We start from the raw sequence: 25,827 nt of genomic DNA on the forward strand, positions 1-25,827 counted from the left end.
TGACTTTTTTGCATAAAATAACATCCCGAAGACCTTGTATTCAATCTGTCTTACCCTACTTATCCTTATAGCACTTATCCTCTAATAAAAATAAGTGTATTGCTTAGTTGTTCATTATCAATATCACCTCACTAGAATGTAAAGTTTGAGAACAAGGTTTTTATATTCATTGTTGTAGACCCAAGGCCCAGACGAGTGCCTAGCACAGAGAAGGCACTCAATATTTTTCTTGAATGAAAAAATTAAATGAGCTACCTATTTCTCATCAGGTCCTTTAAATGACACTATATGTACTAAGTAAATATATTCTGGATTCCCCACTTTTTATGTTCAATAGCTATTATTGCTTTTACAGGTGATCAATTTCAGAAAGTGGAATTAGCACTGACAGGCTCAGGACTTCCTGTCTTATTACATTTTGATCCAGGAGAAGTCCTTAATTTTACACCTTGTTTCATGGGTGAACGTTCAGACATTCTGTGCATTGTACAAAATCGATCTAAATCCCTTCCTGTGACATACCGTTTTCAAAAAACTGCACATTTTAAAATTGATCCTGAAAAGGGCAAGATAGATGAAGGATGTATCCAGGTAAGGTAATTTTTCTCTACTTTTTTTCCATATTGCTTCAAACATTTTAAGGTCTGTTGCAATGCTATGTAGAGGATTAAAAAGCACATTATTGTACCAATGTTTATAAAGTATATCTCTTATTAGTTACTTCTATTAGTTATGAACACTTTCATGTGTTGTCATGTAGAATCTATAATTAAGTACTTGTCACATGTCGGAAAAAAACATTTTCTATTCTAGGGAAGTTAAAGATGTACAAAACATAGTTATTCTAAGATTTTTTAGGGTAGAACAGAATTGTAAGATATATACAATGTCTTATGTATATGTAAGACATACAGATCTATGACATAAGAATGTAGAATATACATTAGAGCTATACCACAGTGATATAGAAACTCAGAGAACACAGCGTGATTACTTAAAACCAGGTAGAAAGGTCTTCATAGGATACCTTAAAGACTGAGAAGAATTTGGAAATTTGAAAGTGGTGATACTTTAGTCTGAGACTTGTACGGCTGATAAAAAGCAGAAAGAACACCAAGGGATTCCCATGGACACCAGAACAGCTTCTGGATGTCAGGGGCTATTTTACTCATAACTGTTATTCAGACAACTCTTTCCCAGATCCTCTAAGCCAGGGATTGGAAGGAAATGGTCTGAAGGTCAAATCTGCCCCAACGTCTGTCTTGATAAGTAGTGTTATTGGAACATAGCCACTCATTTTTTCACTTACTGTCTAGAGCAGTTTTCATGCTCCAAAGTCAGAGTTGAACAGTTTTTGAGAAGATGGTTCATAAAGCCTTTTTTTTTTTTTTTTTTTTTTTGGTGCTGGGGTTTGAACCACTGAGCTATACTCTCAGCCCCCCCCAAAGCCTAGACTATTTAATGTCTGGTAGTTTACAGGAATAAGTTTGCCAAATCCTACTCTAAACAGTAAACATGAGTGCTTTCAGTTTCACCTTTGTTATGTCATAGTCTTTCTCCACTGCAGAGCTCATAAAGTTCTTGACGGAAGCTTTCTTTTAATTGTAATCAAGAACTATTGTATACATGTTCATATACACGTAGCTTCTATTTATATCTCTCACTACTTCATTAGTGTGATTTCCCCCATATGGATAGATTTAATCAATTTTCATAGAATAACAGCAAATGTTAAATACATTATACAAAATATTTTCTTTTGAACTCTTTCCTAGATTTTTAGTCCAAGCCTCTTTAATCCACGAAATCATTTTTTTCTTCCAACAGCATGCATATCTATCAAAACATATCTAATAGCTATTTCCCTAATATTTTTAACCCTCTATGATTGTGGATTTCTCTAGCACATATAATTTTCAACTTAGTTAAAAATGTGAATGCAGGAAGTGTGGTAGACACCGGAGAACTGTGATGTACACAGACTAGTCAAGTGGCTTTTGACTACTTGGAAATGTGGTAAAATTATTCTTTTTAGAATAACAGCTTTATTAAAATATAATTTACATGCCATAAAACTTACACATTCATTCTATTTTTGATGTTTAATTTGTTCTTTTTAGTTACACACGACAAACTTACACATTTAAAGTGTATAATTCAGTGATATTAGCATTATAAATAATGTGCTCTAAACATTCATGCACAGATTTTTGTGTGGATATATTTTTAATCCTCATGAAATACACCTAGGAGTGGAATAGTTGGGTCATATGAAAGCTCTGTTTAACTTTTTGAGAAATTCTCATACCATTTGCCAAAGTGATACATTATTATATATTCTCCCCAGCTTTGAATGAGCATTCCAATTTCTCCGCCTCTGTGCCCACATATGTCAATGTCCTTCTTTGTTATTATAGCCATTCTAGTGGATACAAAGCAGCATGTCATTGCAGTTTTCATCCCCATCTCCCCAGTGACTAAGGATGATGAATGTCTTTTCATGTGCTATTCTTCATTTGTATATTTTCTATGGAGAAATGTTTATTCATATCTATGATGGGCAGAATAATAGACTCCTAAAAATATCCCTATCTCAATCTCAATTTCATGAGCATGTGACGTTCCATGGTAAAGAATTCAGGTTTGTGTTAGAGTTAAGATGGATAATCAATTGACCTTAAAATAGGGGAAATAGGTTGGATTGCCAAAGTGGGTGCATAAAATCAGAAGGGTCCTTAGAAGTGGAAAAGGGAGGCAAAACAAAGATCAATATTAAAGTGATATGAAATGAAAAAAAAAAAGATGTCAGTGACCTTTGGTGGCTTTGAAAATGCAAAGGGGGACCATAAACTAAGGAATAGAATGTGAGATCACCTCTAGAAGCTAGAAATGACAATTATTAAAAAATAAATAATCTAAAATAAAACAGGTTCTCCACTAGAGCTTCCAGAAGTAAATGAGTTCCACTGCCGCTTAGATTTTAGTCCATTGAGATCTGTCTCAGCCTTCCCACCTACACAGGTGTTAAATAAGAAATTTTGAGTTGTTTTCACCCAAGTAATTTTAAATGATTTGTTATAGCAAATTTAGAGACTGATACAATATCATTTCCCAGTTGTTATTTGAGTGTTCTTTTAGTTGGTGAATTAAGAGTTCTTTATGTATTCTGGATAAAAGTCCCTATTGCATATATGAATTACAAATATTCTCTTCCATTCTGAGGGTATCTTTTTACTTCCTGGATAGTATCTTTGAAGTTTTAACTTTAAGTCCAATTTATCTATTTTGTTTTATGCTTTTAGTATATTATATCTAAGTAGTTATGGAGTAACCAAAGTTACTAAGTTTTGTCCCTATGCTTTCCTCTACGAATTTTAGCTTAAACATTTAAATCTATTATCCAGTTTGAATTTGTTTTTGTATATAATGTAATTTAGAAATTCAAGTACATTCTTTTATATATAGATGTCCAGCTATCTCAGAATTTTGTCACATTCATCAAAAACCATTTGACCATATATATAAAGATTTCTGGACTTACAGTTTTGTTTTATATATTTATGTTTATCCCGATGCCATTTCCTTTGTATATTTCTTCCTATAAGTTTGTAATTATATTTGAAATTGAGATAAGTGAGTTCTCCAAATTGGATTTTTTAAAGGGTGTCATTTTTATTAGTTTATTATAGTTATATATAATACTGGGTTCATTTTAATATAATCATTCATGCATACAATATAATTTGCCCAATTCAGACCCCTGTACTCATTTTCTTACCCTCTTCCCTCCCCTTGTTCCCTCTTCTCTGGACTACTGGTCCTTCTGCTATTTATTTATAGTTTTTGTGGTTTCAACTTCAGAGTTAAACTGGCATCAGAACAAACTGGAATATTCTCTCTCATCTTTGATTTTTTAAATGATTTGTGAAGGATTGGTGCTAATTTTTCTTTAAATGTAATCCACTATTGAATCCATTGGTTCTGGATTTTCTTTGTTAGATTTTTTTTAGTAATCAATCTCTTTACTTTCTATAGAATTATTCAATTTTCTTTCTTCCTTTCTGGGTCTATTTAAGTAGTTTGGGTCTTTCTAGAATTTGCCTGTGTCATCTAGATTATCTTATCTATTGGCATACATTTGATTATATTCCCTTATTCTCCTTTTTATTGATGTCACTAAAGATGATAGTGACATCCTGTTACTCAAAGCTTGGTCCTTGTCCCCAATGGCAATCCAATAATGAAAACATGGTTTTGAGAAAAAGGAAAAAGAAGTTTTATTGCTTTGCTAGCAAAGGAGACTCCTGTCCCCAAGGTTGTGGTTCTGTCCATCAGAAGGAACAGGGGGCTTTTAAAGAGGTGATTCAAAGGTGTTCCCTGTGGGTGATGAGGAGTGTTATAATTCACTTTTTAATTTGTGAGATAGTCATTTCTGAGATCTTCTGGCACCATATCAAAGTATGAATTACTTAGTTCCTTAGTATCTGTGTTCCTGGACAGATAACTTGGCCTAGGATGGGAAAGAAAGATAATCCTGTTTCTCTAGAGGTAGGGAGAAGGAGAGGGAGAAGAGAGAAAAAAAAATGTCCATTTAAAAAATAAGTCCCAGTGGCAGAGCAGAAAGGGTTATATTCAAAGCATGAGGTGGACCACTGTTACACTTTTCCTGTATTTCATACATTTTGGTATGTTTTAGTTTTTCCTTCATCTTAAAGTATTCTCAAATTTCCTCTGTGATTTCTTCTTTGATCAGTTGGTTGTTGTTTAGAATGATATTAATTTTCAACATTTGAGTTTTTCATGTTCTCTCTTTTGATTTCTAATCTCATTGAATTTTGGTTGGAAAACATACTGTGTAGATTTCAGTACTATTACCTATTTCATGGCTTAACATAGATCTATGTGCAATGCATTCTGCTATTGTTGGGTTGGATGTTCTATAGATGTATTTTAAACCTAACTGGTTTATGCCATTTTTTGATCAGAGGCCTGCTACACCCCACTATTTGGTGTCATAAAATTTCTAATCTACAAGTGACTGAAGGAAGCTGTTTATAAATGCAGAAGAGATGAGGGGAAATTGTTCTTTTCACAGGCATCTGTTAAACTTCTAGCCTTCCTGTGTGCCTCAGGGCCTGGCACAGGGGTGTTTACATTTCAAAAAGGGTGAAATCCAGACTCTAAAAAGTTATTTTACATTCCAAAAGGTTAGAGTAAGAAACCTGGTTAATTAGGTTTCCTGAAGAAAGTCTCTTAGAAAGGGAGGGGAAGCGCTTTCATTTTACAACCTGATCTGGCTTTACATCTCATTACCACAAAAATGTATGGGTATGTTAATTGGCTTGGTTGAACTATTTCACAACATATACACACATCACAATGCTAAGTTATATACCTCAAGTGTATACAACTTTTGTCAATTATACCTTAATAAAATCAGGGATAATGAAAGAAACTACTGGTTTTGTAGGCAATCACCATAAGGGACCTCAATTAAGTTTGTTTTCATTTGTAAAGACCATTCCAGGAGGTTAACCTGTAGAAACTTTTCAATCATTCCAGCCAACTCCTGGAGTGGAGTGTCCTGGAGTGGAGGGAGAGTGGAAGTGGGGGTGGACCCAAATGGAGATTATAGGAAAGTTCAAACTCAAAGGACACAGCCAATTGAAGGGTTGCAGACCAAGCCAATAGCCTTAACAGTTTTTCAGTACCTCCTTAGCAAGGAGTTTAATCAGTGCCTCTACTCAGAAGTTAAATAAGCACCTAGACTAGTACATTTAGGTGGAAAACTTGCTATTAGTCTCCCTCTTGCCTTGTGGGGAGTTCTTTTTTTTCCCCTACTTAAATAAATCCTACTCTGTTCACTCTTGCCTTCCATTATTGCCTGTAGATTTTATTTTTCAATTTTTCTAGACAAGAACCCAGAAGGAAATTGGTGAAATTTAGTTTTGTCTCAAAGTGATTTCAATATCAGCTTAATTTCAATTATATATGAAAATTTACTTCAATATAATTGTTTCCTCTTCCTTTGTGCTGTTACTGTCATATAAATTTATTATTTTTAAAAGCCTGTCATTTCTCTTCAATAATTGTTTTATGCATTGATTTTTTAAATCAGATGAATAGGAAAGCATTACAAATAAAAATACATTTATGATGTTTTTTATGTATGTATATAGTTACCTTTAGCCATGCTCCTAATTGCTTTGTCTAAATTTACATAATTGTCAAGTGTCTTTTATTTCATCCTGAATGAGTCCCTTTAGTACTGTTCTAATGCAAATTTTCTAGTGACACATTCTCTCCACATGTATTGGAGATGTCCTAACTCATACAGTTTGACTGAGATTTTGGTGTGTGTGTGTGTGTGGGGGGGTGTTACTGGGGATTGAACTCAGGGGCACTCGACCACTGAGCCACATCCCCAGCCCTATTTTGTATTTTATTTACAGACAGGGTCTCACTGAGTTGCATACAGCCTCACTTTTTGCTGAGACTGGCTTTGAACTCAGTATCTTCCTGACTCAGCCTCCTGAGCCACTGGGATTACAGGGATGCATGACCACGCCTTGACTGAGAGTTTTACTAGTTACAGAATTTTGTGTTGACTTGTCTTTTTCATTTGGTATTTGAATGTATCATCACCAATGCCATCTTGCCTCCAATATTTCCATTTCAAAATTAGCTATTTATGCTTTTGAATCCTTTGTATGAGATAAGTCACTGTTTCTTGATGTTTACAACATTCTTTTTGTCATTGGTCATTGACAATTTGACTCTAATGTGTCTAGGTGTTGATATCTTTGACTTATTCTACTTGGGTTTTGTTGAGCTTCTTTGTTATACAGATTAATATTTTCATCTAAGTTTCTGAACTTTCCAGTTATTATTTCTTCAAATTCTCTTCCTGCTCTTTTCTCTCTTCTCCTATGAAGACTTCTATTATTCATATAGCACTATACTTGATGGTGTCCCAAAAGTCTGAGATGCCTCTTTTTTTGTTCATCTTTCTCTCTCTTTTTCAGTCTAGATAATCTCATATTTTCAAGTTTATTGATTATTTCTGGTGCTAGTTCAAATCTCTCATTGAGCTTTTTTAGTGAATTTTAAAATTTTAGTTTCTGTGCTCACTAGAATATTTATTTGTTCTTTTTAAAAAATATATTTTATATTTCACTGAAATTATCTATTTCATTAGATATTGTTCTCAATTTTATTTTAAATCTTTAGACCTGTTTTCCATTAATTCTTACAGCATATTTATAATAGATGATTTATCATCTTAGTCTAATAGGTCCTACATTTGAATTTCCTTAGGGACATTATCTAATACTGTATTGGTCATAATTTCTTGTTTCTTTTGTTGTGTCATATTTTTCTTTTGAAAACTGGGCATTTTAAGTAATATCATTTGACAACTATGAAAATTAAATTACTCCAAGGTTTACTGTTACTTCTGATTTTGTTGTTGTTTTGTTTATTTAATGACTTTTTAGACTAATTTTGTATTATTTTCTTTATCGTTTGCTGCCAATCAAGTCTCTACTCAGTTAATTAAGTCTTCATCTAATGATTGGACAGAGCTTTGCTCAAATTGCTTGAATTTACAAGTCTCAGCCTATGTCAGAAACCTCTTTGTAAGTCTGTTGAGGCATGTCTTCAAAATTTTAGCAGGTAGTTTCCAACTCGTTTTAACTTTCAATTCCTCCCTATAAGGAGTCTCAGAGTCAACCAGAGGTGAGAGATTAGAGCTATCTCAAGTTTTCCCAGGCATGTACACAGTCTGCACATGTGTGTGGCAATCCAGATACCCAGAAATATGACAGAGATTTCCAAATACAATATGAATACCTTATTCTCAAGTGTTTTTTAAATTTATATGCTTAATCCTTTCTTTTTCCATTATTAGATTCTTTTTTAAACTTACATGATGTCACCTCAAGTTGCTGTGATATTTAAAAATTGTTATTTATATATATCATTTTTATATACATGTATGTGCTTTTCTGAAGAAATCCTGGGGAAAGGGTTCTTCATGGGGAATGAGTTCTGATTCACATCAAATGAAGATGTGACCTCATAGGCTTTTTAGCCAGCAGCCAGACAGAACAAATCGATACAAGTTCTAGAGATGGAATGTCTAGAAATCTCCAAACCCATTCTTCTCCCTTCCAATTTGCTAGGCTAATGATTTTCACAGCTACCTTAGTTGCAATGCTGTTTTTCAAGAAGAACACAAAACTGTGTTTAGGAGAATGCAATTATAAAAAGTAAAAATGCCACAAAGACTTCTATTCTCTTATAGATTCAGCAACTTTTAAAAAAAAGTACTCCCTGGAGTTTTGTATCCCTTTAGATAATTTCTGTATATCTCAAAAATAGATTTTGGCAAAATTTTTGCCAGTATTTTCTGTGGAGAAGCGGAATTTTGGAGGTTCTTAGTGTTTTTTTTGTTGTTGTTGTTGTTGTTTTGCACTGGGGATTGAACCCAGGTATGCTCAAGCTACTGAGCTACATCCCCAGCCCTTTTTATTTTATTTTTTTTTATTTTTAGACCGCATCTCTGTAAGTTGCTTTAGAGCCTCACTAAGTTTCTGAGGCTGGCTTGAACTTGTGGTCCTCTTGTCTCAGGCTTCTGAGCTGCTGGGATTACAGTCATGTGCCACCATGCCCTGCCTTAATTTGCCATTCTTGAAGCACTTTGGTATTATGTTCTTAATTTTTCTTAGATAAATTTCCAATAATGAGTATCTTAAATATTTGTCAATGCTGAATGTTGCTAAAGTGCTTCATGTTATCATGATGAACTAGCATTCCTTGAAACTAAAGTGAATTGGTTTTCCTGGTTTGCTTTTATTTTTTTCTGAACAATAGTATATTGATTACTTTTCCTCTTCTTTTTTTTCTTTTTTATTTTATTTATTTATTACTTTTAGAATGTGATGTGCTCATTTATTCCACATCAAATTGGAAACTTTAAAGTGAAGCAGGTTATAGATATTATTGGCCCAGTGGCAGATGAAAATTTGCAGTCTTCATCAATGAAACCGTTTTATCACATATATTTAGAATTCAATAGCATCTGCAAACCTTTCACTAAGAAAGTTGTGATGAAAATTAATCCTGGTATGCTATTATGATTTTCACCTACTTTTGATTTAGTTGTTAATGTAATATTAATATACTAATTGCTTAGCTCTATATCAAATATGACCTACTTCAGTGGTTCGTTTAGAATGTATCAAAATCCTTTAGTAGATCTGTTCAAATACATGTCACTGACCTCCATCCCAGCACTGATTATTAAATAGGTCTGTGTTGGGGCCCAAATATTTGCATTTCTACTTTATTCCCAGCAGAGGTTGTGTTCCTATTCTGAGTATCACATGGTTTAGTAACCTATATAACTTCTAAATATTTTAATGTTTCTGTTTTTTTTACATTTTATTTTTTCTACTTTGTTTACTTGAGCTTATAATATAAACTAGATTTGACCATTTCATAGATTTTTCTTGCTGCTGTTTTATCCATTCCTTTATAATCTTTTATGTACTAAAACATGTAAAGTCACTGATACATAGCTGTCTTTAACCTACAAAAATTGCACTTTCATATGGATCAATGTAAATCCTTTAAGTTATCATATTTTATTTTTATGCATTATTTAAGTATTATTTTGATAAATTGTTTTGTGTGGGATAGCATATATGTTATTTCTGTGGTTTTTGAGGATTTAATATTTAAGTTAAAACCAATTCTCTAGTATATTAACTATTACATAGCATTTTTTAAACTAAAATTCAAAGTACAATATATAAACTTAATATTCAATTCTATAAAAGGTATATCCCCTTTGATCACTAATCCCATCGGACATTTGGTGGTCAGTGATTTGGAAAATTATAAGGTCCAGGCACCTGTAGCAATGCTTCAATCAGCCAGGACACACATTCATGATCATCGAACAAATGAGGAGTCAATGAAGGATGCACTAATAGCCTTTCCTAATGACCGAGCTGCAAGTATCAGGTCTGAAGACAACCGTAAACATTTCAGGTAACATGTAATATTAAAAACTGAAATTTTGAAAGACATAATATTTAAGATGATATGCAGAGGTCTGATCAGAACCTGATATAAGAAACTAATGATGGCAATAATAATAGTAATATCTTATGAGATGGTTTTTGCATGCCACTGTATTTGCTTTATCCAACCTCTTATCACTTCTATTTATTTGCCACAAAGCGAATGGTATACAAAATAATTCTTAAAATATATCATTGACAACTCTAGAAGAACAATAGAAATGATCACCTTTGGAAATGTAAGAAATCTTCAGAATAGTCATGTTTATTAAATATAGTTAAAACTTTGAATTTATCTAAGTAAAAAAATTAAAATTGTGATTAAAAACGATTATCTTCATCTTTGTTTACACACTCAAAGACACATTTCCAATAACCTTACCCAAACTGAACTTTCCCAATAAGGTTAGTAAGGAGTGTTAGACTTCAATTTAAATTTATCCAAACCTCAAAGAAATTGCTATTTTACCAATGGTTAATTAGACGTGACCAAGGCTTCTTGACATCTTTTTCTGGTCCTGAGCCCAGAAATGTTTTCAAAACTTGAAACTTTCAGAACTAGTTTTCTTTTGGGTCTGTTTGTTTGCTATGAATAGAATATCTAAACTTGGTAATGGCCCTGGAGTTTATCCACTTGTCTCTTTATCTTAGGAGTCATTAAGCTCACCTAATTTTGCAGGCATTTTCTTATAATCCCATTTGATTTTAGGGCATATTTTTGAAGCCTTCTACAGTTGGAAAAGTCTGGGTTTTTCCTATAGACTGTCTTAATAGTTTTATTTAGAAAATTCTATTCACATTTGACAAGTGTTATAAAACAGAGAAATGTAAAGATTACTCAGACTTCATTTAAAATAATTATATATTATAAATAGAAAATTGTATCTTTCCTTCTGACACATTGCATCTCCTCCTACCTTTCAGTGGTAGCTTCAACTCTTTCTAAAGCTTAAATAAATATGTGTATACAGAGATATAATGCTTTAATATAATATCAGTGTGTATTAATTAGATCATCTAAAATTGCCAGAATTTAAAAAAAATAGATTAGCAGTTCATATTTTTTCCATAGCCATATTTATTTTTCTCAAAGGGGTTTAATGAACTATTTTCACATTAATAGAAAAGACATTTAGTAGTATATTTTCTGGCTAGTAATTAGTAACTTTAAGTAAAGAAAGAAATTTATTATAGTGTGCTTTTTTGTTCATTGTAATTGCTATTATATTTAATGAATTTTACCTTTTCAAATTTTGAGAAGAAAATAAAGGAAGAATTTTTGTCTAATTTTTCTTTACAGCAGTATGCCCTGTGCTTAGACCTCCATCAGGCACATAGTTGGCACTCAGTAATTTTTTAAATAAATAAATGAAATTTTTATTTACATTTTCGTTCCCATTTATTGCATTTAAAAAAAAAATCACCTACTCCAAGCTGCAAAGATACTTCTAGATGTATATTCTTTAAAGTTCTAATGAGAATTTAGATTTGTTATTAGTCATCTGCTCCTCAGGGATTTACTTCACTACTGCTTTCCATGTTCCTCCCTTTCTCCTTAGAGACCTCAGGACTTTAGATATAGGAATTATTTCTAGGTTCTAAAAATGGCAAAAAGAGTCTTAGTCTAAAGGGAAATTTAAATATCAACAACTATCTTTGAATGACTAAGTACTTTTCCTCTTACTGTATTACTCTGTTTATAGGAAGATGACTTTTAGTTTTCAACATTGAGGAATTATGGAAAATGAAGAAAACATTAATTTTTATTAATATTCACTTGACCATGAGACTAATAAGTTCATACTGATGAGTTCATTATTGAGGGTGAGACTATTGATTGATAAAACTTACTGAGGATTGAGGTAGACCAATGCCTGAAGGTGTAAATAATGCATTTTATGTTTTTATTGAAAATACATGGTGGGTAAAATGGAAGAGCATGAGGCAAGTTGAGTGAATATAAGGCTGATCTAAGGGCAAGAAACTTAGGAAACATTAATCAGATTCAGATCTAGTTTCTTTTTTTTTTTTTAATTTTTTTATTGTTGGTTGTTCAAAACATTACAAATTTCTTGACATATCATATTCCACACTTTGATTCAAGTGGGTTATGAACTCCCACCTTCCCCCCATACACAGATTGCAGAATCACATCAGTTACACATCCATTGATTTACGTATTGCCATACTAGTGTCTGTTGTGCTCCGCTGCCTTTCCCATCCTCCCCCCTCCCCCCTCCCCACCTCTCCCCTCCCCTCCCCTCCTCTCTCTCTACCCCCTCCACTGTATAACCCTGAGGGTCTCCTTCCATTTCCATGCAATTTCCCTTCTCTCTCCCTTTCCCTCCCACCTCTCATCCCTGTTAAATGTTAATCTTCTTCTCCTGCTCTTCGTCCCTACTCTGATCTTAGTTACTCTCCTTATATCAAAGAATACATTTGGCATTTGTTTTTTAGGGATTGGCTAGCTTCACTTAGCATAATCTGCTCTAATGCCATCCATTCCCCTGCAAATTCTATGATTTTGTCATTTTTTAATGCAGAGTAATACTCCATTGTGTATAAATGCCACATTTTTTTTTTAATCCATTCGTCTATTGAAGGGCATCTAGGTTGGTTCCACAGTCTTGCTATTGTGAATTGTGCTGCTATGAACATCGATGTAGCAGTGTCCCTATAGCATGCTCTTTTTAGGTCTTTAGGGAATAGACCAAGAAGGGGAATAGCTGGGTCAGATCTAGTTTCTTAAAGATTGATCTATAATCTAGAATTGTTTAAATTTCCTACTTGTCCAGCTCCTGAAAGATGGGTTTAAAGTACATACACTTACATTGCAATACCCTTAAGAGGAATTTTTTTTCTTACTAGCTTAAGGAAAAAAAAATAGGTATCCTAGAAGTTCTGCATGTAATAGTGTCTTAATTCAGGTTAGGATATGAGAAAAAGGACTAGAGTCTGTCCTATTCTCCAGTCTGTGTTTAACACCTGACATAGAAATTGGTTAGTAGGCACTCCATAAGTACTGATTGAGCAAATGCATACATATGAATTTTAACAGAGTTGCTCATATTGTAGGACAATTTTCACAAAGATTCCAAGACATACTTATGTGGATCCTGATTTTGCATATACTGACTTTGAAAAACTCGAAAAGAAAGCACATAAAAATTACTATGACAATTATATTAAATATTTAAGAAGTGTACGCCTACAGAAAGAAGAAGAGAGGTAAAGTTCAATTCCTCAAACCATATGCAGCAAATCACAGTAACTAAAGAGCCAGAATTTTTTCTTTTCCTTTTTAAAATTAAGTATTATTATTTTAATTGTACAAACTTATAAAGCACAATTTGTTAATTTGATACCTGTAATGATCAAATCAGAATAGTTAGTATCTCCATCTCCTTATTTTTAATTAACATAATAATCATACATATTTATGAAATACAATGGGATGTTTCAGTACATGTATATAATGTGTAATGATCATATCAGGGTAATTAGCATTTCCATCTCCTTATCATTACTTTGTGTTTAGAGTCTTCAAGTTCCTCTCTTCTAATTCTTACTAAAATATACAATAGGTTATTGTGAACTATAGTCACTCCACTGTGCTGTAGAACACTAAAACATATTGTGTCTATCTACCCAACTATGTTTTGGTATCTGTCATCCAACCTCCCCAACTCTTCTCAGTCTCTAGTAATTACTATTCTACATTCATATAGATACTTTTTAGCATCAACATATGAGGTACAACATGATGGCCAAATAATATTCCACTGTGTGTTTATATACCACATTCTCTCTCTCCATTCATCTGTTGATGGTCACCTAGGCTGATTCTGTAACTTAACTATTATCAATAATGCCATGATAAACAACAAGTATGAAAGCCATCTCTTCATTAGGTTGATTTTATTTCCTTTGGATATAAACCTAGGAGTGGGTAATTGGATCATATGGTAGATTTATTTTTATTTTTATGAGGAACCTACATAACGTTCTTAGTCATGGCTATACTAATTTATATTCTCACCAACAGTATATTTAATTCCTTTTTCTCCACATCTTTCCAACATTTTAAAAAAAAATATTTATTTTTTAGTTTTAGGTGGATACAATAGCTTTATTTTATTTTTATGTGGTGTTGAGGATCGAACCCAGTGCCTCACATGTGCTAGGTGAACACTCTACCACTTGAGTCACAACCCCAGCCTCATATTGCTATTTTTAATAATAGCAATTCTCATTGAGGTGATATGTTATCTTATCATAGTTTTGATTTGCATTTTCCTGATAAGCAATGATGTTGAACATTTTAAAAATTTTTAGCCATTTGAATTTGTTCCTTCGAGAAGTTTTTGCCCAGTTTAAGTTGGATTAGTTTTCGTGGTTGTTATTAATTTTATTTTTAATTCTTTATGTATTTTGGATATGAATCCTTTGTCAGATGAGTAGTTTGCAATTTTTTTCCCCATTTTGTAGCTTGCCGGTTCACTCTCTTGATTGTTTCCTTGCTATGCAGGAGCTTCTTGGTTTGATATAATCCCATTTGTCTCTCTTCATTTTTGTTGCTGTTGTTTTGGGAATCTTGTCAAAAAAATTGTTGCCTATGCCAGTGTCTTGAAGTGTTTCCTCTTTGTTTTCTTCTAGTAGTTTCATAGTTTCAGGTCTTACATGTAGGATTTTGATTCATTTTATGTTGATTTTGTGTAGCATAAAAGATAGGGTCAAAGTTCAGTCTCCTGCATGTGAATATCTGAATTTTTCTTCATTCCTTAGTTTCCTTTCCATTTTTAATGATTTAAACAATTAATATAGAGTAAAAGCAAAATATTAAACCATATTGTTACTTTTTGATTTGGGGATATCTCATCTAAGTTTCTCTAGAAGCAAATCCTAAGACAGGGATTTTAGTGTATGTGATTTATGGAGAGTATGCTGTCAGGAAAAAACTTTACAGGATAAAAGAAGCAGAATAGGGAAGGGAAGGGAAGGGAAGGGAAATGATATAGGCCATGTTTCAAATAAAGTTTAAACAGCCTCCTGCCTAGAGTCTCTTGAGCATATATTATACCACGTAGATGTTTCTGCATTGAGCCAGAGGGGGGCTTGTCTTTTGTGTTCCATACCAGGCTTTGATTATGAACTGTCCCTGAGTGGCAGTAGGGTGAGGGTGGAGCACATAAACTTTCTTTGTGAGGTGTTTGAGAAAGAGGAGTGCCTTCAGCAAAGAAAATTTTCTGCAAACTAGTGCACCAATATGATTAAGTAGATATTAGTGGGACAGTAATTGCATATACTAGGAAATATTTGAATATATACAAGTATTTTCTAAAAGACTTGGCCTCAATTACTTATTATTATTTTGATAGGAAATGCATGTATTCATATGACTATACAGACATAGGCATAGAGCCAGCATCAGGTCTAAAGTCACCCTCACTCTCAGAAGTGGAAATAGAAGAGTCCCAATCTTCAGCTGAGTGTTTGATCAAAGCTAATCAATTGTTAAGTACCAAGAAAATAGCATCCAAGGAAATGGAATCCCTGGAAAGAAAGGCATGTGCAATATTTTACATTTACATTTTGTTATGCCATGAGAATTATAATGGCTTTTGCTAATATTGAATGTTTAATTTTGGGAAAATGTGTTTTTTTTCTCAGGTTCCCAAAGGACTTAAGGCATACCCATCCACACTCCATGAAAAATATGATTGCAGCTTAATATTGACACCAAAGCAAATTCATCAAGTAATTGTTGGTAAGGATATATAGAAATCTACTACATTCCTTGTTTGGTTAAAAAATATTTAACAAATTATAATTTATATTCCATAAAATTCATCAATGTATACAAACCAATAACTTTTGGCAATTTATAGTTACATTATCACCATCATAATTCTATTTTAGAATGCTGCCATCACCTTCATGCCTCAATGTAGTCATTCCTTATTTCTACCCCCAACTCCAGGAAGCCATTAACCTTCTATCTATTTCTATAGGTTTCCCTTGTTTGGAACAGTTCCTGTAAATGGAGTTATATAATATGTAATTTCCAATGTTGCTTCTTTCACTTAGCAAAATATTTTTGATGCTAATTCACATGGTAATACTTATCAATATTTTGTTCCTTTTTATATCTAAATAGCATCCCATTTTATGACTATATCACATTTTGTTTATTCATTTATCAGTTGGTGGACATTGATCTATTTCTAGTTTGAGGCTATTATGAATATTGATGCTGTAATATTCACATAAAATTCTTCAAGTGAACATATATTTTCAATGCTTTGGGTTAGATTCCCAGGATGGAATTGCTGGGCTGTATGGAAATTTTATATATAAACTATTGAGAGACTTCTAAATGTTTTTCAAAGTGACTATATCAAATGACAATTCCACTAGCAATGTATGAGGGTTAAAATTTCTCCACATTCTTACCACCATTTGTTATTTTCTGTTTGATTATAGCCATTTTAGTGGGGGTGAAGTGTTACCTCATTATGGATTTGATTAGCATTTCTCTAATGACTAGGCTTATGAATATGTTTTCTTGTACTTAGAGAAATGTCTATTTATATCATACATCTTCTTTGGAATATTTCAAATCCCTTGCCCAGTTTTTAATTTGAATATTTGCTTTCTTCTTATAGAATTATAAGAATTATTTGGATATTCTCGATACAAGACAGTTATCAGATATATAATTTCCAAACATTTTTCTAAGTTCATGGGTGATTTTCTTTCATTTTTTCATGTTATTTAAAGCACAAAAGTTTTAAATGTAGATGAAATTGAACTTATCCAACTTTTCCTTTTATGGATTATGTTTTTCTTGTCATGCCCAAGAAATCTTTGCCTAAGTCAAGGTCACTAATATTTTCTCCTAAAATTTTTTATAAGTTTGGATACTATAATTAGGTCTACAATCCACTTTGAATTAACTTGTATGTTTGTGGTATGAGTTAAAGGTCTACATTTTTATTTTTATGTGATATGCAATTGTCTCAGCACCATTTGCTAAGATATTATTCCTCATTGAACTTCCTGGCACTTTTGTCTAAATTGATCAACCATATATGTCAGAATTTATTTCTAAATTCTCATTCCATTCCACTAATATATATGCACATCTTTGTGACAGTTCTACATTGTCTTGGATATTAGTAAGTTGAAATTAGTAAGTTCTTCAGATTTACATTTTTTTTTCCAAGAATGCTTTACCTGTACTGGGCACAAATAGGGTCTTATAATGGCCTACTTTGTCTTTCTTGTGCCGAGAGCTTGATCTTCAGTCCCTCTCACTTTTCTATTGCTCTCTTTATTGAGATTTCAGGTCACAATGTTGGCCTTTCTTAAATGTTTTCCAGTGAGAAAATCATTATTTTGACAACATCCCTACGTATGAAAATTTCCAACTCTGTTCCAAATATAGTTAATTTCCTTCCATTGTTCTGATAACACGTCTGCACCACAAAGCTGGGTGTGGACAACAGGAGCAGTCTTAGACTAAAATTCTACAGACTTTGACTGCTAACAATGAGGTTTTAGAGATATTCTTAAACTAATGTTTCTCAATTTGTTCTGTCCTTTTGGCCAATTTTCAGTTTTTAGATGGTTGTCTTTGAAAAAAAAAATTTTTTTTTCCTTCCTTTGTGGTGCTGTGGATGTTGAACCCAGGACCTCACAAATGCCAGGCAAGAACTCTTCCACTGAGCCACACACCCCTAGCTCAAGAAATTTTGTCAAGATTTATTGTTGCTTTTGGAGGAGATTTACTGTGCTTCTCAATCATCCATTGAATGGCTTTTGAAAAATAAGAATTTTCTAGTCATGTCAGTAAAAATTGAGCATTTTAAAGTTAAATTTTACTTTAATGTATTGATTTTTGTTTCTATTTTATACATGCTTAGGTGACAATAATATCTAAACTGTTAAAATTTTAAAATGCTGTGTTTATGTGTACTTTAGATGTTTGTATGTAATGTAGATGATTGACATTTAGGTTATTAGCTCAGTTCTTTCTCAGTGTGTCTTTCATGAACACACTGTGCAACAGAGTAGGAAGACTCTGTAATGAGGCCATCATAAGTTTGGTTCTAGAACTTACTAGTTCTATGACATTAGGCTCTATCTCTGTAAATCTCAGTTTCTTCATTAGTGAGATGGATGATAATAATATTACATACCTCATACTGTGATCATGAGTGCAATAATATGAAACACACTTTGCCCCCATTATCTCACATGTAGTTTAAGAAGTTTTTATGCAAACTCTTCATCCACTAAATGAGCACATTACATTAGAAAATGGTTAATGTCGACCTTTAATCTCTTTATCCAGTCCTTTCATGAGTCTTAATTGAATGACTACCATGTATTAGGGACAGTCTGGGTTTGGGGGATACAGCCCTAAAGAAAATAGTAATACTGAGTCCTGCTCTCAGAGAGATTATATTTGCTTGAGATAGGAGGGGAGTAATAAGTTTATCTTCATGTAATATGACTTTGGTATACAATGATGAGGAAACAAAGCAGGAGAAGTAGATAGATAAAAATAAGGTGTTTTTGTGTACAGTCTATTTTACACCAGTTTAGTCAGGGTCACTAAGATGTACATTTGATCAGTGACAATACCTGTGTGAAATGAAGACTTTAGGCATCTGGGTTGACAGTGAGTTAGTAAAACTCTTTAGTTTGTTTGAACCCAGGGGTGCTTTATCACTAAGCTACATCTCCATTCTTTTTTGTATTTTCGAGACAGAATTTTGCCAAATTGCTGAGACTGGCCTCAAACTTGTGATCTTCCTGCCTCAGCTTCCCTAGTTGTTGGGATTATAGGTCTGTCCCACCACACCCTGCTGACAGCTCCTTCTTAAACTTGCAGAAATGTTGTACAAGGTCCCTTCCTAGATTCGTTTCTACCAAGCCTGTTAAAGAAATATTGTAGTTAAAGATATAGTGGCTAAACCGGTCTGAAGAGAGTGTTCCCATTTCATTCTAATAGTTAGGGGCCATGAAAGAGACATGGGCAAATGATGATTAATTATCATGGATAGACTGATTCTCCTTTTGGGGGTAATCTAGAACACAATACATCACATACCAACTCTGAAATTGTCTGGATATGTGATTTTTAAGAAGGTACAAGGTCAGAGGCAAAGCAAAGGAAGTGATTATATATCTGGATTTTGGTGACTTTTTATCACCAGTCATTGGCCAAGTCTCAGGTCAGTATGGCCTATAGGAAATGCCCAAAGCAATGTCTGGGGAAAGGAATTGGCATGGGCTGATAAAGAGAGTTGTATTGTCCCACCATTTGTTGAGATAATAGAATCCAACATCCTAAGAGCACTGGAGTTGAACCTCCCCGCCACACGGTGACAATAGGGCACTTTGGCATCAGAGTCTTATTAGCTCAATGCTTAATTGTTTATGTAGTTCAGTACAGGACAAACACTTACTGTACACCTGTTTTGTGCCAGGTATATAGGTACTGAGTTTTATAGCTTCAAGAATTTACTTTTTACTATTGAGTGATAAATATTCTGTGCTTCCCAAATTAGTCAAGTCGCTAACTGAACAGATAAGCAGATCTATACAAATACAAAAGAAAGTTAGGAGACAATGAGTATTGTCTCTTCTATGACTTCTCCACCAGTTTCTGTCTGTTCTTCATCTAGTGTCCTAGGCAGTTTATTAATGATCCTCTATGACAGAGACTTTGAATTTACAAAGTTAGCAACTATGCAGATGGAAATTTTGTGTCGATTGGAGGAAGTGGTCTATGAACCTGGTAGGAGAGTCACTCTTATTTTTACACTCTAAAGATGCTTTGTGAGCCTCTGTACAGAGCAGGGACTGGCACCATCAAAGCAGATTGTAGTTTCAGATAAAATGGACCTGTAATCATACTATTTTTTTCAAAATTAAAATAATAAGAAACACAGTAGATAATTTGGAAATTATTCAAATCAATTAGTAAAAAAAATTTACAGTAGTCTGTATTACATTGAAAGTTATATAAAGTATTGTTTTCTTCATCTGCATGTGTCTAATCATTTTGATTTTTATGCTGGCATTTATTGATGCAGTTTAAAGCCAGGCATGGTATTGAGCAATTTATAAACATGATCTCATTTAGTTTTTTAATTAACATGAGAAACTTACAAATTAACTAGGTTTCTATCCACTTTAGAGATTAATAAAATCAAGCCAAATGAATACCTTAGTCAAAATGTCCAAATATTTAGTGGAAAAGAAAGAATTTGAAATTGGGTTTCTCTGGCCATATATTTTGTTTTGATTTTTCATTTCTAATTTACAATCTATATTTTTCTCTAAAGTTAATCAAGGTTTTCTTCATCTTTCTCTACTCAATAATATTGTTAAATCAAAATACAGAATTTTTTCATCTGTTTTCCTAAAATATTATCAATCCAGTTTTTTCATTTGTTCTGTTTTATCTGTGCTTTGTTTCAACATAAAAATAATTTCATCCTCATAAAATGAGTTAGAAGAGTTGGAAAGTGTTCCTTCCTCTGCTATAGTCTAAAAGATTGTTCAATAATCCTTCTACATTCTGTTGAATTGCTATTCTTCTTTAAATGTTAGGTAATTTCTCTGAAGAAGGAGATTTCATTTTCAGAAGATATTTAATTGCAAATTCAATATATTTAATAGTTGTAGTACTGTTTAGATATTCTGTGCAACATTCTGAGAGTTTTGGTAGTTTGTGAGTTTTGTGGAATTTTTTTTACTTCTAAGTTGTCACATTTATGTGCACAGAGTTATTTGTAACATTCTCAATTTTCCTTTCAGTATGTGTCAGCAGAGTCTGTAGTGATATAACCTTTCTCTTTTTGATGTGGGAAATTTGTGTCTTTATTATTTTTCTTTTTCAGTCTCAGCAGAGGTTTATCAATTTTATTGTTTATTCCAAAGAAGTAGCATTAGATTTCATTACTTTTCTCTGTAGTTTTTCATTCATCAATTTTTTCTAGTACTTATGATTGTCTTCCATTTGCTTAGATTTATGTTGCTCTATTTTTTCTAGTACCTAGAAGAAACTTAAATTATTGATTTAGACCCTTTGTTTTTACTAACAGAATCTTTTAACATGACCAAGTTTTCACTAAGCAGTCCTGTAGCTGCATCTCATATATTTTGCTACATCTTAAATCTCATTCAGTTCAATCAATGTATTGTCTATTTTTCCTTAAAACTCTCTTTGATCCATGGGTAATTATTTAGAAGTATGCTATTTATATTCTAAGATTTTTCTGTTTTCTATTAAGAGATTTCTAATTTGATTTCATTGTGGTCAGAGTATACATATTTATAATTCAATTCTTTTAAATTTGTGAAGATTTCTTAAGCTTGATCAAAGATACAGGCACTTTTGTTGAAGGTTCCATGCATCTTGAAATGAAGTGCATTCTTGCTATTATTGAATGGAATATTCTTCAAATGTCAATCAAATCCCAATTAGTAAATGATATTGTGCCATTATTCTAAATCCTTACTGCTGTTCTGTGTATCAAGTCTATCAATTACCAACAATGGTGATTGCAGTCTCAAACTATAATGGTGGATTTTTCTATTTTTCTTTTTAGTTCTGTCAGGATTTTTTTGTTTTTTCTTTATGCATGTATTTTGAAACTGTTTTTTAGTGCATACACACTTAGGATTGCAAGGTCTTCCTGGCCTCTTTTATCATTATGTAATGTCCCTCTTAGTCCCTGGTAATTTTCTTTGTTCTGAAATGTTGTTTATCTGATATTCATATAGCTACCATGCTTTCTATTTTTTAGTGCTTGCATTGTCTACATTTTCCCTTCATTGTACTTTTGACCCTCCTATCTTACTATAATTGAGGTGAGATTCCAGGGAAAGAATAATAGCTTTTTATCCATTTTGAAAGTGTGTTTTTAATTGGTGTATTTGGATCTTACACATGATGTAAATATTAATATGTCAGGGTTTTAGAAAGCCATTTGAGGTTTTCTTCTTTGTCTTCACTTTCTTAAAATTGTCTTTAGTTCTTTAGTTGCAAGGATTGAGAATATAGCTCAATGGTATAGTGCTTTATTAGCATGTGGAGGGCCCTGGGTTCAATCCGAAGCACTACAAGAAAAAAATTCAGGATTGTCGTTAGATCTCAAAATTTTGAAAAATATAGACAGATTTTTTTTGGTGGGGGAGATATCATGTTTTCATTTCGTTGATCTCCTTGAATCTGTGGGTTTATATCTTTTGCTGAATTTGGGCATTTTTAGACATAATTTCTTCAAATATTTTCCAGCCCCTGCCTTCGGCTCTTTATCTTCTTATTCTGGAATTTCAATGACATGGATTTTATACCTTTTACTTTTATTCCACATTTCCCTGTGACCCTCCACCTTTTTTCAATTTTTTCCTTTTTGTTTTTTTAAATTGGATAAAGCCTATCAATTTTTTTTTCCAAGTTTAACAACTTTTGATTCTACCATCTCATTTTGTTATTGCCTCTACTCCTTAGTGTTCTGTTGCCCTGTTTGGATATTTTCACGTTAGAATTTCTGCTTATTTCTTTGTATACTCTTATTTCTTTGTATATTTGTTGAAATGCTTTTTTCACTTGTTTCATGAGTGTTCACAATTGCATATTCTATATTTTAACAATAGTTTCTTTAAAATGCTTGTCAAAAAATTTCAATATCTGTATCATCTCAGTCTTTGTAGTTTTTGAGATTTTCCAAGCCTAGTTTTTACCCTAGATAGATTAAATCCTCTATTTTAACACACATTCAGTTCATTCAATGTCATTTATACATATTATAGCCCACATTTGTGTGCTGTGTTACACATGTCAAATAGGTTTCCAAGGTTTTTGCAGTGCTAATTTGTTTTTCCCTGTTTGTTTACTACCCAGAGGACCATATGAAGTCCATTGTTGCAAACTATACCATCAGGATATGGCCATAACTTCATGCATGGATTTAAAATGTCTCCTTCTCTAAACCCTAACTCTTTGTATCCCTCCTTCCCCTTGTAGATGGGAAAAGGAGTAATGACAATTCTTTGCTTACTTTAGTGAGATGTAGAGATAGTCAACAGGGATTATATGCCACAATTTTAATGGCCACTGTGCCAATAGGGAGGGAGAGGTAGTCTCTTTTCACTATATTTTGTTTTCTCTCTAATTTAGGATAGAGCAGATTTGCTCCATCTTACAGACTCTTCAGTGCCTAGTGATGAATTAAGGAATATCAACAGTGCTTCTCTTAGAGCTGTTCAACAGGCCTTCAATCTAGTCTCCTTAAGTGCCTGGTCCACAGGGAGAAAGGGAACTGTACCCATTAACCTTAGGGCAGTGAAAGGACAATTGACAGGATTCTACCCCAGGAACTCCACAGCATTTAGTGGAGATGAGAGAGTGCATGTCTTTTCTTGCCTTAGTGCATATCAGAGCCACTTTTATCAAACTCAACTCTGCAATCTTCATACCATGCTGCAGTCTGGCTGGGCAAAATAACCGGGGAGTGACAAGCAACTTGTGAAGATTGAAACAGCGGGAGCCCCCTCTCTGCCGGACAGCAGAGGTACATATACCCAACTAATTACACACAGCTTAACTTAATTAACATCATCTAGATACAGCAGTCAGTCATTAAGGAATCCTCATCATAATGGCTCGCTGGCATTGGCTCACAAACCACTCCTCCTGGCACACTGCCAGGCGCCATCTTAACTTGGTTGTAGCCCTCAACAATACCACCTAGTATTTAGGGCAACAATTTTTTCTTGGTCTAGAATAGGACAGGTATAGTGAAGTTGATTTGACTCTGAACATTCACCCTCTTCCTGGTACCTAGATAGAAAGGCTACTCAAGTGTTTAGACCAAGATATGTAGAGGACAAAAAGAACCCAGGAAATACCCTGGTTTCATTCTTTGATTACTAAGATCCCTAGCCAGTCTAATTTCTTTTTGTTACTTTCCAAATATTTCTGCTAGTTACTTCATGAATTTTGCCAATATTTTTTATTTGTAATTAGCAAAGGAATAACATTTTAGAATGATACCTCTGTTCCATATTTCAAGAATATTTCCAGACATGACTGAATAAACAAAACCCACTGTATTCCTTGCAATTCTCCTGCCTTAGCCTCCTGAGTTGCTGGGATTACAGGTATGTGCCACTGTGCCCAGCCAAAAAATCTTTATCCACAAATTATATCATATATAAAAATTGAATCAAAATGAACCAAAATCAGGGATGGGGCTATAGCTCAGTGACAGAAGACTTGCCTGGCATGCACAAGGCCCTGGATTAGATTCCCAGCACCCCACATACAAATGCAAATGAATCAAAAGCAGATCTCATCAAGATGGTAGACTGGCCCATTTTCCCTTAAAACAACAATTTTTCAGCCATCATAGGCAAAAGTGCCATTGTGAGAGCTTTGGGATTCTGATAGGAAGTTGTAAAACCCCAGTGGAACCTAGGACCTAGGAAGGCCAATTTAAGAGGGTATCCTTGTGCAGGTTCACTAACTGTAATGCCAGGTTCAAATCACAAACATCCCCATTCCCCTCAACTATGGCCATATTCAGACTGAATCTTGTCATCAGGATCTGTTGTACATCATGGTAATTATAGTTAACTACATATTGTATACTTGAAAATTGTTAAGAATAGATTTTATGTTTTCTGTTTTTTGAACTTGACTTTTCTTTCAGAGATGGTAAAGTTAAGTAATTTATTTTATGATAATAGAACCCATTATATTCAGAGAAAGACATAATTAAAGATTTTTATATAAGAACTTTTAAAGAGTCTGTTGTACTATAAATTTCAACCAAAAAAAAGAGCAAGTATGTGTGGTAATGCATGTTGTTAATTAGCATGATTTAAACATTCCACAATGCATATTAATATCAAACATATTATATGGCATAAATATTTGTAATGAAAAATAAAATAAGAAAATGTGGCACATATATGCACAATGGAATATTACCCAGTCTTAAAAATGAAGAAAATTCTCTCCTTTGCAGCAACATGCATAGACATGGAGACCATTGTATTTAGTGAAATAAGCCAGGCAGAGAAAGATAAATATTGCATGATTTCATTTATGTGTGGAATCTAAAAAAAAATTGGACTCATACAAGCAAAGAACAAAATGGTTATTACCAAGGTTGGCTGGGGATGGGGAAGGATGGGGAAGTATTTGTCAAAAGTTTCATTAGACAGGTTTAATAAGTGCTGGAGAACTATTATTTAGCATGGTGACTATAGTTAACGATAACTTATAACTAAAAATTATTGAGAGTTGATCCAAAATGCTTTAGCCAGAAAAAAATGTGTGTAAGGTGATAGATTACTTACTGAGATTGGCTTAATCATATGAAAATGTGTATGCATATTGAAACATTATGGTATATATTTAAAAATATACATTTTTTTTGTACCAGGGATGGTACTCAGGGGTGCTTAACCACTGAGTCACATCCTCAGCCTTTTTTATATTTTATTTTTGAGACAGGGTCTCGCTAAGTTCCTTAGGGCCTTGCTAAATTGCTGAAGTTGGCTTTGAACTCTCCTCCTGCCTCAGCCTCCCTGAGCCACTGGGATTACAGGTGTGTACCACCATGCCTGGCTAAAATCTGCCATCTTAATTTGTCAATTATGTCCTAAGAAAATTGGAGAAAAATGGATTATAAGCCATGTTTTCTTCCCT

The 25,827-nt window shown here is 33.3% G+C and overlaps 1 protein-coding gene across 6 annotated transcripts in view; it reads left to right on the forward strand.

Moving 5' to 3' along the window:
• Cfap47 (cilia and flagella associated protein 47) overlaps positions 1–25,827 on the forward strand; it is a 424,450-nt gene that overhangs the window by 22,114 nt on the left and 376,509 nt on the right. For 4 of the 6 annotated variants that reach the window (XR_009228697.1, XM_046465022.2, XM_058585744.1 and 1 more), the window contains exons 8-13: positions 356–591; positions 8,937–9,126; positions 9,843–10,056; positions 13,164–13,316; positions 15,467–15,653; positions 15,759–15,855. Coding sequence is in view for 5 of the 6 variants with exons in the window: in XM_046465022.2 (XP_046320978.2) it covers positions 356–591; positions 8,937–9,126; positions 9,843–10,056; positions 13,164–13,316; positions 15,467–15,653; positions 15,759–15,855 (1,077 nt within the window). In the remaining variant the exon portion in view is untranslated. Of the gene's footprint in view, positions 1–355; positions 592–8,936; positions 9,127–9,842; positions 10,057–13,163; positions 13,317–15,466; positions 15,654–15,758; positions 15,856–25,827 lie in introns of those variants that run through there. The other 2 variants (XM_058585745.1, XM_058585746.1) reach the window with 2 other exon arrangements.

The sequence above is a fragment of the Marmota monax genome, unplaced genomic scaffold (assembly GCF_021218885.2).
Source record: "Marmota monax isolate L192 unplaced genomic scaffold, Marmota_monax_Labrador192_F-V1.1 WCK01_AAM20220418_F8-fsc00158, whole genome shotgun sequence".
NCBI classification, from domain to species: domain Eukaryota; kingdom Metazoa; phylum Chordata; class Mammalia; order Rodentia; family Sciuridae; genus Marmota; species Marmota monax.